Source organism: Drosophila subpulchrella, unplaced genomic scaffold, assembly GCF_014743375.2.
Source record: "Drosophila subpulchrella strain 33 F10 #4 breed RU33 unplaced genomic scaffold, RU_Dsub_v1.1 Primary Assembly Seq15, whole genome shotgun sequence".
NCBI lineage: Eukaryota > Metazoa > Arthropoda > Insecta > Diptera > Drosophilidae > Drosophila > Drosophila subpulchrella.
The window spans coordinates 1476157-1490774 of record NW_023665489.1 but is presented as its reverse complement, the minus strand read 5'-3'; the positions used below and the strand labels follow the sequence as shown (position 1 = coordinate 1490774).

The window sequence follows — 14618 nt, the reverse complement described above, 5'->3', positions numbered from 1 at the left end:
GCAGGGTCTGAAGTCCAATGATGCAGCGCATCATCGAGAAGTCCGGAGACCACATTTTTGACGGTGCCGGTGAGCCGCATTTGGAGATCTGTCTGAAAGATCAAGCACGACTACGATGTGACCGAGTCCTGTAAGATCTATTGGAAAGGCCTTCCCTCACTGAGTGTTCGACCATTGGCAGGTGCTGCCCGGTCACCCGAGCGAGACCTACTTGACGCTTCAACAGCGCCGATCATACACACCGCCTGCAGAGTGCCGATCGTGGTTAAGGATCTGTAAGTGGAGCGGTGGTAGCAGCAGCGGGCTAGGGTAAACCTTATCCAGCAGACATCGAACATGCGACCGTTTATATAAGCATACATACTTATCGTAACACTCATCCACGCGCAAGTACGGAACAATAAACTCGATATTTTCCTTTGTGTATTTTATAAAAAAACAATTGTAATGAAAATCGGTGGGAAACAGCATTGTGTAGCTGACCCCGTTTAAGGAACTCAGAATTTGTACAAAATACACGAATTTGTCATACCCTACAAAAAATAAAATTAAAAAACTCGATATTTTCCTTAGTGTATTTTATAAAAAAACAATTGTAATGAAAATCGGTGGGAAACAGCATTGTGTTTAAGGAACTCAGAATTTGTACAAAATACACGAATTTGTCATACCCTACAAAAAATAAAATTTAAAAAACTCGATATTTTCCTTAATGTATTTTATAAAAAAACAATTGTAATGAAAATCGGTGGGAAACAGCATTGTGTAGCTGTCCCCGTTTAAGGAACTCAGAATTTGTACAAAATACACGAATTTGTCATACCCTACAAAAAATAAAATTTAAAAAACTCGATATTTTCCTTAGTTTAATAAACGCTGCTGAAACAAACTTGCGCTGCGTAAGAAGCTCAGGAATCTGCATGCCAAATCCCAACAGCCTAGCTCTTATAGTTTCCAAGATTTCAGCGTTCATCCAGACGGACATGGCTAGTGATCCTGATCAAGATTATATATACTTTATGGGGCCGAAAACGCTTCCTTCTGCCTGTTACATACTTTTCGACGAATCTAGTATACCCTTTTACTCTACGAGTAACGGGTATAAAAATAAAAATTAGACGCATTTACTTTTGATGTTTTTATTTATGTTTATTTAGCCTTATCGACGGCCGCCTCCTGGCTAGCCGCCTTCGCCGTCTTGCGGCGCTTTTGTGGCCTTTTGCCCTTTTGCTGGTTGCGTTTGGCCATCAGCCTTATCGGCGGCCGCCTCCTGGCTAGCCGCCTCATGGCTAGCCGCCTCCTGGCTAGCTGCCTCCTGGCTAGCCGCCTCCCGGCTAGCCGCCTCCTGATCAGCCGCCTTCGTCTTGCGGCGCTTTTGTGGCTTTTTGGCCTTTTGCTGTTTGCGTTTGGGGGGGGGAGCCCCCCTCACCATTCTCTCCAACGATGAACTTGTCTACGTTCTGTGAATGGGAAGAATAAATTATTAATAGTTAATTTTAATTAATACATATAAATTACTTACGCATTTGACCAGCAGCACCCTCGACATTCTCTTCTTTCTTGCGAAATAAAAAGTTCCCGCGAATCGGAAGTGCTGCCACACTTTCAGCTTGCCTTTATCGAAGTATCGATATAGGGTATCGATATAAGGTTAATGTGTTCCTAGTTACAATTTTGGAACAAATGAGATGTCCACAACGCACTATGCTTTTTTCTCAAAAACTGACGGCTTTTCGTTCGCCGAACCGCATTTGTTAATTAGTAAAATGAATTTCCTTTCCAACGAGGTACCGTGCATGTTGGTACAACGTCTGTGAAAGTCAAAATTATTAAAAATAGAGATAGCGTCGAAACATTATTTTTTTCCCAAATGGTTAGTGTCCTGAATACATTTTTTACATAGTGGTTCATGTCTTGGAACTTACTGGTTCAAATTTTAATCTGGCGCCACTTCCTTTAATTATTTATCTTTCCCCACTGTAAGGCGATTTTCTCAAAAACTGACTGCTTTATCGTTATGATTTTTGCACTGAACTTGCTTTAGGCGATCCCCAATCTGCCAATATACCGTTCATGTTGGTACAACGTCTGTGAAAGTCAAATTAATTAAAAATAGAGATATCGTCGAAACATTATTTTTTTCCCATATGGTTAGTGTCTTGGGAGCTTAGAACAGGGTGGAACAATTTTGTTACAAATGAGATGCCCACAACGCACTATGCTTCTTTCTCAAAAACTGACGGCTTTTCGGTCGCCGAACCGCATTTGTTAGTTAGTAAAATGAATTTCCTTTCCAACGAAGTACCGTGCATGTTGGTACAACGTCTGTGAAAGTCAAATTAATTAAAAATAGAGATAGCGTCGAAACACTATTTTTTTCCCATATGGTTAGTGTCTTGGGAGCTTAGAACAGGGTGATCAATTTTGTTACAAATGAGATGCAAACCACGCATTATGCTTTTTTCTCAAAAACTGACGGCTTTTCGTTCGCCGAACCGCATTTGTTAATAAGTAAAATGAATTTCCTTTCTAACAAGGTACCGTGCATGTTGGTACAACGTCTGTGAAAGTCAAATTAGTTAAAAATAGAGATAGCGTCGAAACACTATTTTTTTCCCATATGGTTAGTGTCTTGGGAGCTTAGAACAGGGTGGAACAATTTTGTTACAAATGAGATGCCCACAACGCACTATGCTTCTTTCTCAAAAACTGACGGCTTTTCGATCGCCGAACCGCATTTGTTAGTTAGTAAAATGAATTTCCTTTCCAACGAGGTACCGTGCATGTTGGTACAACGTCTGTGAAAGTCAAAATTATTACAAATAGAGATAGCGTCGAAACATGATTTTTTGCCATATGGTTAGTGTCTTGGGAGCGTAGAACAGGGTGGAACTGCTTATAATTTTTTAACATATGAGATGCCCACAACGAACTATGCTTTTTTCTCAAAAACTGACGGCTTTTCGATCGCCGAACCGCATTTGTTAGTTAGTAAAATGAATTTCCTTTCCAACGAGGTACCGTGCATGTTGGTACAACGTCTGAGAAAGTCAAATTAATTAAAAATAGAGATAGCGTCGAAACATTATTTTTTTCCCATATGGTTAGTGTCCTGAATACATTTTTTACATAGTGGTTCATGTCTTGGAACTTACTGGTTCAAATTTTAATCTGGCGCCACTTCTTTTAATTATTTATCTTCCCCCACTGTAAAGCGATTTTCTCAAAAACTGACGGCTTTATCGTTATGATTTTTTCACTGAACTCGTTTAGGCGATCCCCAATCTGCCAATATACCGTGCATGTTGGTACAACGTCTGAGAGTGGAGCCCTGTGCAATTTAATATTTGCCCCCCTTTTTTGTATGGGGAAAATCCGAGGTGCCTTCACTGTTAAGCTATTTTCTCAAAAACTGGCGGCTTTAGCTCAATGATACACTCTGAAAAGAAACTTGAATTAACGCCCAATAACCAGGTTTACCGTGCATATTGGTACAACCTCTGTGAGGGCAGCAATAAACAAAATTGTGGGGACCCGATTTTTTAAATAGATTTTTAATAAATTTTTAGATGTCGGATATGTTTGCAAACTATCTAGATCGATAGACATTTTTATTCTTAAAAATTTTTACAATTTATTCTTAACAATATTTTTCGATTCGGCCCCAAGAAGCCGAGATAATAAAAAAATACAAATTGGCCCCATGTTCCAGATTCCACCGTTCCGCCAGCGCCAATAAGTCACCGACGCTAATTTGACGGACATAGGTGAGGCCCGATTTTCATTATTCGGTATTTAGTGTACAGTAGTTCGATTTCCATTATTCGATTATTTTGATATTTTTCAATGAGTAAGGCATTCATGTCATTTACTGGGATTTGCTTGGTTAAGAAGGCATGGTCCCTTTAGCATTTGAACGTTAACTTCAAGCGTTATAACTCAAATAGCTTAAACTAGCATTTATAAATGCTCGAAGCTTTACAAATTAACTTATAAATGAGTATAAAATATAGAACGAATTCAAATTATTTTTGTGCCTAACAAAACTTGTAAATGATTTTAATTTTATAATCTCCGGCTGTCATTTCTTCAGGAATTCTATAATATAGTGTTGTATTTATTTATACGTTGCAGCGATATTTTTTGGTCGCAACGGACTAATTAAGGCTCTAAAATATAACTTTTTTTGTTATACCCTTGCAGAGGGTATATTGATTTCAGTCAGAAGTTTGCAACGCAGTGAAGGAGACGTTTCCGACCCCATAAAGTATATATTTTCTTGATCAGCATCACTAGACGAGTCGATCTAGCCATGTCCGTCTGTCCGTCCGTTTCTACGCAAACTAGTCTCTCAGTTTTCCAGCTATCGGGCTAAAACTTTCCCAAAAGTCTTATATCTTTTGCAGGTAATATTTAAGTCGCAACCAGCCGGATCGGACAACTATATCTTATAGCTCTCATAGGAATAATCGAAAAAAAAATTTTAAAAAATTATATCTTTGGTGTTTTTAAGCATATAACCTCCTTAACTTGGAAATAACATTATTTAATTAGTTTTGAATTTCGAATCAAATTTTATCAAAATCGGACGACTATATAATATAGCTGCCATAGGAACGATCGGAAAATTGGTGGAAACATAATATGAAACAAATTATAGATTCGGTGTTTTTCAACATATAACCTCCTACGCTTGGAAATAACATTTTTTAATTAGTTCTGAATTTTGAATTTAATTTTATCAAAATCAGACGACTATCACTGTGGACGGCAGTACACGTAGTGGCGAAGCGCGCAAGAGAGCGTGCGAAGACAACTACTATATATAGCCGCAGAATTGAAAATCTGCAAATTTGGTCCGATCGCAACGCTACAACAGAAAATTTACATGTAGGTAAATAAATATGTACTGTTGCGGGCCGAAATCATAAATTTAATATAGTTAATTTATTTTATTTTTTTTCGTCACAATTGTTGATATCAGAAATTTTTGTTAAAGGCGCGTTCGCCACTACTTTCTACCTCGTTAAGAGGTGTTTTTGTTTGATATCATATAGCTGCCATGGGAACGATCGGAAAATTGGTGGAAAAATAATGTGAAACAAATTATAGCTTCGGTGTTTTTTAACATATAACTTCTTACGCTTGGAAATAACATTTTTTAATTAGTTCTGAATTTCGAATTTAATTTTATCAAAATCGGACGACTATATCATGTAGCTGCCATAGGAACGATCGGAAAATTGGTAGGAAAATAATATGCAACAAATTATAGCTTCGGTGTTTTTTGACATATTATCATTGGGAATATCATTTTTATACCCGTTACTCGCAGAGTAAAAGGGTATACTAGATTCGTCGGAAAGTATGTAACAGGCAGAAGAAAGCGTTTCCGACCCCAAAAAGTATATATATTCTTGATCAGGATCACTAGCCGAGTCGATCTAGCCATGTCCGGATGAACGCTGAGATCTCGGAAACTATAAAAGCGAGGCTATTGAGATTTGGCGTGGAGATTTCTGAGCTTCTTACGCAGCGCAAGTGTGTTTCAGCAGCGTGCCACGCCCACTCTAACGCCCACAAACCGCCCAAAACTGTGGCTCCTACAGTTTTGAAGCTAGATAAAAAATTTTAACTGAAATGTATTGTTCTCATCAATACCTATCGATTGACCCAAAACGCCCATAACGCTTAAATCTGTCTACCGCCGGTAGGTGGCGCACTTTAAGCTCGCTTTGCTGCTTGCATATCTCCATTTACCTTTGGTCCCTTAAGCTGAGTAACGGGTATCTGATAGTCGAGGTACTCGACTAAAGCAGAAGAACGTTATTATACCCGTTACTCGTAGAGTAAAAGGGTATACTAGATTCGTCGGAAAGTATGTAACAGGCAGAAGGAAGCGTTTCCGACCCCATAAAGAATATATATATATATATATATATTCTTGATCAGGATCAGTAGCCAAGTCGATCTAGCCATGTCCGTCTGTCCGTCTGTCCGTCCGGATGAACGCTGAGATCTCTGAAACTATAGGAGCTTGCGCTTACGCAGCGCAAGTTTGTTTCAGTAGAGTGCCACGCCTACTCCTACGCCCACAAACCGCCCACAACTGTGGCTCCTACAGTTTTGATGCTAGAATAACAATTTTAACTGAAATGTATTGCTCTCATCAATACCTATCGATTGATTAAAAAAAGTTTGCCACGCCCACTTTTTCGCTCACAAACCGCCCACAAACTTCAAAAAATCGTAAGTATGAACGTGGATATGTCGGAAACTATAAAAGATAGAGAACTGGGATTTCAGATTTAGATTCCGTAGCCTTGTGCGCAGCGCAAGTTTGTTATGCGAATATGCCACGCCCACTCTAACGCCCACAAACCGCCCAAGCCTATGGCGCCCACAATTTTTATGTTAGATAAAAAATTTTAACTGGGCTCTTCAATACCTATCGATAGATCCAAAAAAAATGTTGCCACGCCCACTCTAACGCCCATAACGCTTAAATCTGGCGCATTTCAATCTCGCTTTGCTGCTTGCATATCTCCATTTCCCTGTGGTCCCTTTAGCTGAGTAACGGGTATATGATAGTCGAGGTACTCGACTATAGCGTTCTTCCTTGTTGATTTCCGATAAGCCGCACTCCCGGAATTGTGTCCTCCGCAAGGCACTTGAAATCGATAGAGGACCGGCAGTTTCCCTATAACCCCATTGTTTTTATACCCTTGCAGAGGGTATATTGATATCAGTCAGAAGTTTGCAACGCATTGAAGAAGACGTTTCCGACCCCATAAAGTATATATATTCTTGATCAGCATCACTAGACGAGTCGATCTAGCCATGTCCGTCTGTCCGTCCGTTTCTACGCAAACTAGTCTCTCAGTTTTAAAGCTATCGGGCTGAAACTTTCCCAAAAGTCTTATATCTTTTGCAGGTAGTATATAAGTCGGAACCAGCCGGATCAGACAACTATCACTGTGGACGGCAGTACACGTAGTGGCGAAACGCGCAAGAGAGCGTGCGAAGACAACTACTTTATATAGCCGCTGAATTTAAAATCTGCCATTATGGTCCGATCGTTACGAATGATACTTTAATCGAAAGGTATCGCAAAAACTAAGAAGATTGCATACCAAGACTTTCGAAATATAGAATTTGGGAGGTAAAGCGGTGACAACTATATCTTATAGCTCCCATAGGAATAATTGGAAAAAAAAATGTTAAAAAATTATATCTTTGGTGGTTTTTAACTTATTACCTCCTTTCCTTGGAAATACAATTTTTTAATTAGTTTTGAATTTCGAATTAAATTTTATCAAAATCGGAAGATCGAACGATCGTAAAATTGGAAATAAAATTTTTAATTATTTCTGAATTTTGAATTTAATTTTATGATAATCGGACGACTATATCATATAGCTGCCATAGGGACGATCGGAAAATTGGTGGGAAAATAATATGAAACAAATTATAGCTTCGGTGTTTTTTTTAACATAAAACCTCTTAATGACATGAATAAAATGACATTTTTATACCCTTGCAGAGGGTATAATGATTTCAGTCAGAAGTTTGCAACGCAGTGAAGGAGACGTTTCCGACCCCATAAAGTATATATATTCTTGATCAGGATCACTAGCCGAGTCGATCTAGCCATGTCTGTCTGTCCGTCTGTTCGTCTGACCGTCTGTCCGTCTGTCTATCCGTCCGGATGAACGCTGAGATCTCGGAAACTATAGGAGCTAGGCTATTGAGATTTGGCGTGCAGATTCCTGAGCTTCTTACGCAGCGCAAGTTTCAGCAGAGTGCCCCGCCCCCTCTAAAGCCCACAAGCCGCCCAAAACTGTGGCTCCTACAGTTTTGATGCTAGAATAAAAATTTAAACTGAAATGTATTGTTCTTATCAATACCTATCGACTAACTCAAAAAAAGTTTGCCACGCCCACTTTAACGCCCACAAACCGCCCACAAGCTTCAAAAAATCGTAAGTATGAACGTGGATATGTCGGAAAATATCAAATATAGAGAAATGGGATTTCAGATTTAGATTCCGTAGGCTTGAGCGCAGCGCAAGTTTGTTACTTGAATATGCCACGCCCACTCTAACGCCCACAAACCGCCCAAGCTTGTGGCGCCCACAATTTTCATGCTAGATAAGAAATTTTAACTGAAATGTATTTGTCTGATCAATGCCTATCGATTGATCCAAAAAAACCTTTGTCACGCCCACTCTAACGGCCACAATGCTTACATCTGTCTACCGCCGGTAGGTGGCGCATTTCAATCTCGCTTTGCTGCTTCCATATCTCCATTTTCCTTTGGTCCCTTAAGCTGAGTAACGGGTATCTGATACTCGAGGTACTCGACTATAACGTTCTTCCTTGTTTTTATTATATTGATAGTTCTTATATTATCGACTTGTCGATATCCAGGCTTGCCCATCGTTAATATTTTGACTAGCACGCCAGTCAGGTTCGACTGCTGCTGGATGAATTTGTTCATTGCGCAGCGATGCTGAGAATTTTATAATTATTGATAAGTCTTTTTAACGGTGTGAATGTTTGTTACACTCTTTCGTAAGTCAGTTACAGCAAAAGTATTCGGTTTTACTTGGAATTGAATTTTTATTCCCGTTACTCGTAGAGCAAAAGGGTATACTAGATTCGTCGGAAAGTATGTAACAGGCAGAAGAATGCATTTCCGACCCCATAAAGTATATATATTCTTGATCAGGATCACTAGCCGAGTCGATCTAGCCATGTCCGTCTGTCCGGATGAACGCTGAGATCTCGGAAACTATAAAAGCGAGGCTATTGAGATTTGGCGTGCAGATTCCTGAGCTTCTCACGCAGCGCAAGTTTGTTTAAGTAGAGTGCCACGCCCACAAGCCGCCCAAGCGCTTAAATCAGTCTTGCCTTGCTGCTAGCTTATCTCCATTTCCCTTTGGTCTCTTTAGCTGAGTAACGGGTATCTGATATTCGAGGCACTTGACTATAGCGTTCTTCCTTGTCTTTTTTTTTAGCTTCGTACTCTTTAACAAAAATGCCTACAGGCCAAAAATTGGATGAGCACATAGTTGCCAAATGAGGACAGGGAACACCGATCTTAAATGATGATACTTCCCTAGCATATGAAAAGTTTAATCGTTCAACCTTTAGATCATCAATCTGAACTTTGTTAGGGATATAGGCCGTAATGTCCAGGGATGAAAGGTCAGGATTCAACCGAGAAAAAAAATGTGTTTCCGCTGCGGTACACAGGTGACTGTTTTAGGTACGACGCTTGTGGCAGGTTTTGGTACTACAGCATTTATGGCTGCACTACCAGTTTCAGTCGGTACTCCGGACGTTAAGTCAACATGCGGCGTTGGAATCATTGTTGTATTGCTTACAACAGATTTTTCTGACGTCTCATGCGGCAAAGTCTAGCGTCTTTTGCATTCGTAAACCGAATCTTTTTTATCTTTCGACCTCAGTACCATTTGTGGGGCAGCTGATATCGACTGCTGTGCTGCAGACCCCGGATCGCCAGAGAGAGTTTCACTAGCGGCTACCGTGGGTTGTCTATCCACCGCGATCGTTTTAGGCTTAGGAGAATCGGGCTCAGATAGCATACGGCTAGTGAGCTGCGACTCAAGCGCCACAAGCAGATCCGTACTTCTACGGCTGTTCCGGACAAAAACACGACCGTTCACTGAAAGGGCGAATTATGAATTGGATGTGTCGTCCTCCAAAAAGGCTTTCCTAAGTCTCTTTGGCAACGGCGATGATGCTATGGAAAAGGAATTTGAGACCGAGAGCGAGGAAGAGGAGGATGCCGAGGTTGGCTACCTCACGATCAATACTAACAACTTCCAATGCGCTGAGTGCGAGTTCCCCACAAGGTTCCCCAATCACATGAAGGAACCCACGCTGAAGGAGCACGGCCAACAGCGTGCCCTCATATACAGCTGTCCCTGCTAAAGACCATAAAGGATCATGTGCGGGTCGTCCATTCCCGCATTTTAATAAGCGAGTCCTAGGCCAAGACCAAAGCAAAGGATAACAAGGGAAAGTCGAAGGAGTCGGAAGCCGATCTAGAGCCAAAGGAGCCAAAGGCGCAGACTGAGACGCCAAAGGTGCCTGAGACTCAGACGCAGAAACAAAAGCCAAAGGAAGTACAGCCGAAGGCCAAAAAGCCAGAAGCGGTAACGGAGAGCAAGTCTAAGAAGAAGCCAACAGAGGTGGAGACAGAAAAAGAAAAAGTAGTAAGCCAGGAGAAGTCAGATGACACCCAGGACCCCAAAGTCGCCCTCCTTAAGCCCAAGGACATGTCAATAGAGTCAGAAGAGAAAACAGTGCTCAGCCAAGAGAAAGCAGTTGAGACCCCGGGGCCCAAAGTCGCACCACGTTCTTCATAGCGATGGTGCCGAGGTGGGCAAGTACAGCAAGCGAAAGATACTGCAAGAAGAGGATGAGGAAGTTGATATTGAGGGTAGTTTTCAGAAGTACAACACTATTGAGGATGACGAGGGGCCTAGACAGAGGAAATTATGACGTTCTCAAATATAGTATTGGTATTCTCAATTTGAGGATGTACTCAATTTTAGTAAAAAATTTGTGGGAAAAACTCATGTTGAGAAAAGTTGCACTCATTTTAAGAAAAAGAACTTGAATTGATCACAAAAATTCTAAGTTTGAGGAAATGTGTTTTTCAATTTCTAACTTGAGAATTAATATTCTCATTATGAGTAACCGATAAACTCAAAAATGAGTTGCGAATTCTCATAAGGAGTTCTAGGGAATTCCGTTCTGCGAACGAGACGAGAGATGAACGGCCTTTAGTTCGTTGCGTACATGGTTGTCTCTCTCTCACTAATGGGTGTGTAAAATGGTGCGCACCGCATTTGTGTGACTGTCATTTGCCGTGTGATTTAGCAAAGTGAAGACGTGCGCGTAACTCAAAGCTAAAAAACTATTTTAGTGAATTGGACATTTGTGCGACCCTTCCGTACCTCGAGGGTAAGTTTTTTAATTTAAACTGTATTTATAATGAGCTAAATAATGATACAATAAACAAACACTGCAAAAATATTGCCAAAGCGTGTGCATTAATATGCATGTATGTATGTGTGATTGTAAGTGGCGTGAAACAGTCTTGTTTTGTTAGTTTCTACGTACTTTGTACATATGTACATACATACACATATAATTTTTTAAATGCTTTTTAAATGTACATTTAATAACATTCTAATTATATTGTTTCATGCTTATATATGCAAATATATTTACAATATTTGCTAGCAATAACGTTTTATTTTTCTGCCTCTTTGCTCTTCGCTAGACCAGACAGCTAAGGGAAAAAATATCAAAACCTAGGACATGGAACATGTATTTACATTTATAACTTATTACAAAATAAAATGAAAAAAAATATTTTAGTCTTTTTTCTGGGGATGGGTGGAGTGGGTTTAAGAGCAAAAGTTCTTCATTTGAGAATTTAGAAGTTCACTATCAAGAACTGGTTTCTCGTTTTGAGCGCTTGAAACTTCTTAGTATGAGAAAAGGGGATACTCGTTTCTAAAATTCAAGCTAATTTATTTCTTAAAATGAGTGCAGCTTGTACTCATATTGAGTAAAAATTTTCAAAAAAGAGCACTAATGTACTCAATTGAAGTAAAAATTTGTTGAGAAATTTGTACTGAAAGTGAGAATTTTGCACTCAATGTGAGAATTTTTGTTCATGCTGAATTTTTGAGTACAAAAATATTTAAATTGAGTGTAAATTACTTGAATAATTCCCTCCCTATAGGGAGGAGAAGATTATAAAGATTATAAAAGTCGCTCAGTCTAAGGTTGGTGGGCTCATATCCGCTCCGCTTTCGCCCGTTAAGAAGGCAAAGAAAGGCAAAACAAGCCCCCTAGATGTTTCTGGGGTCACCACAAATGGTGAATCTCCCGCCAAGCGCAAAAAGCATGTCAAATCCGAGGACACATCCTCCATTTCTGACGTGTCTCAACTGTCAACTGTCAACAAAATGGCCCGGCTGGAGTCCGTTGGCGACTCCACTACCGACGAGTCCGCACTCAGCTGCGACCAGTGCGGGAAGTCTGTCGGCTCGCGCCAACGTCCGGACTCGCACATTCAGAAGAAGCACATCTCCCAGTTGAAGAGCTCAAAGTGCCAGGATGTCTTCATCAAACTGCTACACTATGTGAGCCACTTTTGGGATTGTTTGACCGACAACGGATTTCCTTGCGGCGTGGACAAGTGCACGAAGGTCTTCAAGTTCTTCTAAAGCTGAGATTGTCATCAAGACTTTAGGCATGATACAGCTTCGTCATTCGCACTCTGGAATGTACGTCAAGGAAAAAGTTATGGAGACCATAAACGACTACGGAATAACCCTCGATCAAGTCTTTAGGTAAAATCTTAATTGCAAAATATGAATTATATAATGAATGTTATTGAAAAAATAAAGGCATAAGCACAGCATTACATCGGATAACGGAAAAAATTGTGGAAGGAAACAACTTTAAGTTGGCGGACACAAATTAATATTAATTAGCACGTTCGTTTTACTCGACTGTCCACACAAGAATGCCTCTCGTATCGATTGCTTAAAAACTATCAATTCGTCTCTCTTACCAGAGTTATCGGTAATAATGTGACCATCCGATGAGCCTACTACAATTCGGCCATCCTGCGTATTGGATCTCCTGATCCTGATGTACTTAGGACTAAAGTTAAATCTAATTACAATATTCTTATGTTTCTTTACATGTTATATTGAACCTCTGCATTACAATGATTTCCTTTTACCTATCCACGGTCTTATATTTTGAGCACTCCAAACATCCTTGTCTGGATTTCGAGAGAATTGGAAGCCTTCAACATTCTTCAACAATAACCTGTCGTTGCGAAGTACCTTTGCTATAATGCATTGGACTTTATTCTTGGTATCAACTTTCTTGCAACTCCCGCTGTACTATTAAAATTTTTCACCATAACGTAATCCCCTTTTGCATAATCCTTCGCCTTTTTCTTTGCTTTGTCAAAATAAGTCTTATTGTATGCCTTCGGTTGATTTTGATTATACATAGCCTTTACTCGAATCTCTTTTAAGCTTTCTGTAACAATTGTATCCTGTATATCTTCCAACCCTCCTCTAAGCTCATCTACACTCTCACCCTTCTGTTGTACACCAAATAGCATTTTGCTTGGGATCTCCTTAATACTTCTGTGTAGAGTGTTATTAAGTGTATACTCCATTTGCTTGTCGTGTCCTGCTTTTCGCGCAGTGTAGATGCCGGCTAGTCTACGAATGTCCCAGGGAGGGGAACAACCACAATGTTGTCTACGCAGCAGACACAACAAAAACAAAACGGAAATTCAAGCTCGGACAACGGCAGTCTTCACGACGGATTTTTTTAGAACATCTGGACTGGACAACACAGCTCTTAGCGTGGTCCTGGAGTCCCTCCCAACCATGAGTGCATCCTTCAACATTCTTTTGGACACATCTCCCAATTCTGCCTTGTGGGTCGTGCTACCTCGCCTAACTCATCTCACCCCCCAACACTAATTTCTATTCACACGACTTCATTTCGTTTTAACATTATAATTCAGAATTTTCTCTTAAATTCTAACATTTAATAAGCCTACCTACGGTACCGAACTTTTACAGGGAACACATATATATAAATAAATAAATAAATAACAATAAATTATATTCCAATAGTTTTGGGTTGGTGTAAATAAATTGGTTAAGTATAGTAAATAAATAAATTGAATAGATATAAGTGGGAATAAATTAGTTTGGGCGGGTTACATAATCAAAGATATCAGTTTCAATTTTTTTGTTTCAATTTTCGGCTTGCTGAATTTGTTTGCCGCTTGTAGTTTTCGGGAACAACTTTTTATTTCTCTGTGGCAAATATAATTTTAAGGGCGAATAAAAACCTGCGGGCCCCCGGGGATGAGTGGCCAATTTTCTTGTCGAAAATTTTGATCTCCTCCTGGTGGCTGATCTTCGTCTCTCCTTATGTGAGTCTATTTTCCTGATCCAGGCTTATCCCTCACGGAATATTTGGGTAGGAACTTGTCTTCTGCTAATATTATATTTTTTTTCCAACAGAACCGTCTGCGACCAATTATTTTTGCTCTTTAATCACCCTTGCTTGTTTCACTTTCTCAAGCCTCTCTCCGCCAAAAACCACTCAAACTTTTCGGATTTAAACCTTGGCTCATTTGGGAGTTATCCGGTTTAAGGAACTAGTTCAATGATTTGACTAAGCTGCACGACTCCCTGAACTGACGAGTCGTCGATAGTCGTGTATCGATTTTTCGCCTATCGTTATCTGTCTTAATGTAAACAGCTTTGTTAAATTCATAATTTGTGCATACTTTTGTCGTTTAGCACATAACATGCTCAATTACTGTGTCCCAATGCGCCCCGTTTTCAGATTCCATAAGTTTTGCAATCATAGGACCAATGCTTCTATTTATTCGTTCGACCTGCCCATTTGCTTGTGGGGATCCAGTAGCTCGAATTTTGTTCTGTCCTGTTAATTTTTATACCCTTGCAGAGGGTATAATGATTTCAGTCAGAAGTTTGCATCGCAGTGAAGGAGACGTTTCCG

The 14618-nt window shown here is 40.0% G+C and overlaps 1 protein-coding gene across 1 annotated transcript; it reads left to right on the top strand.

The window, feature by feature from the left end:
- The first annotated feature begins 9770 nt into the window (after nucleotides 1–9770).
- On the top strand, nucleotides 9771–12274 carry LOC119558921 (zinc finger protein CG2199-like). The gene is made up of 4 exons (XM_037872121.1): nucleotides 9771–9930; nucleotides 10032–10317; nucleotides 10397–10483; nucleotides 11788–12274. Exons 1-4 carry the CDS (start codon nucleotides 9771–9773, stop codon nucleotides 12272–12274), a joined length of 1020 nt encoding a protein of 339 aa, XP_037728049.1.
- The last annotated feature ends 2344 nt before the right edge of the window (nucleotides 12275–14618 follow it).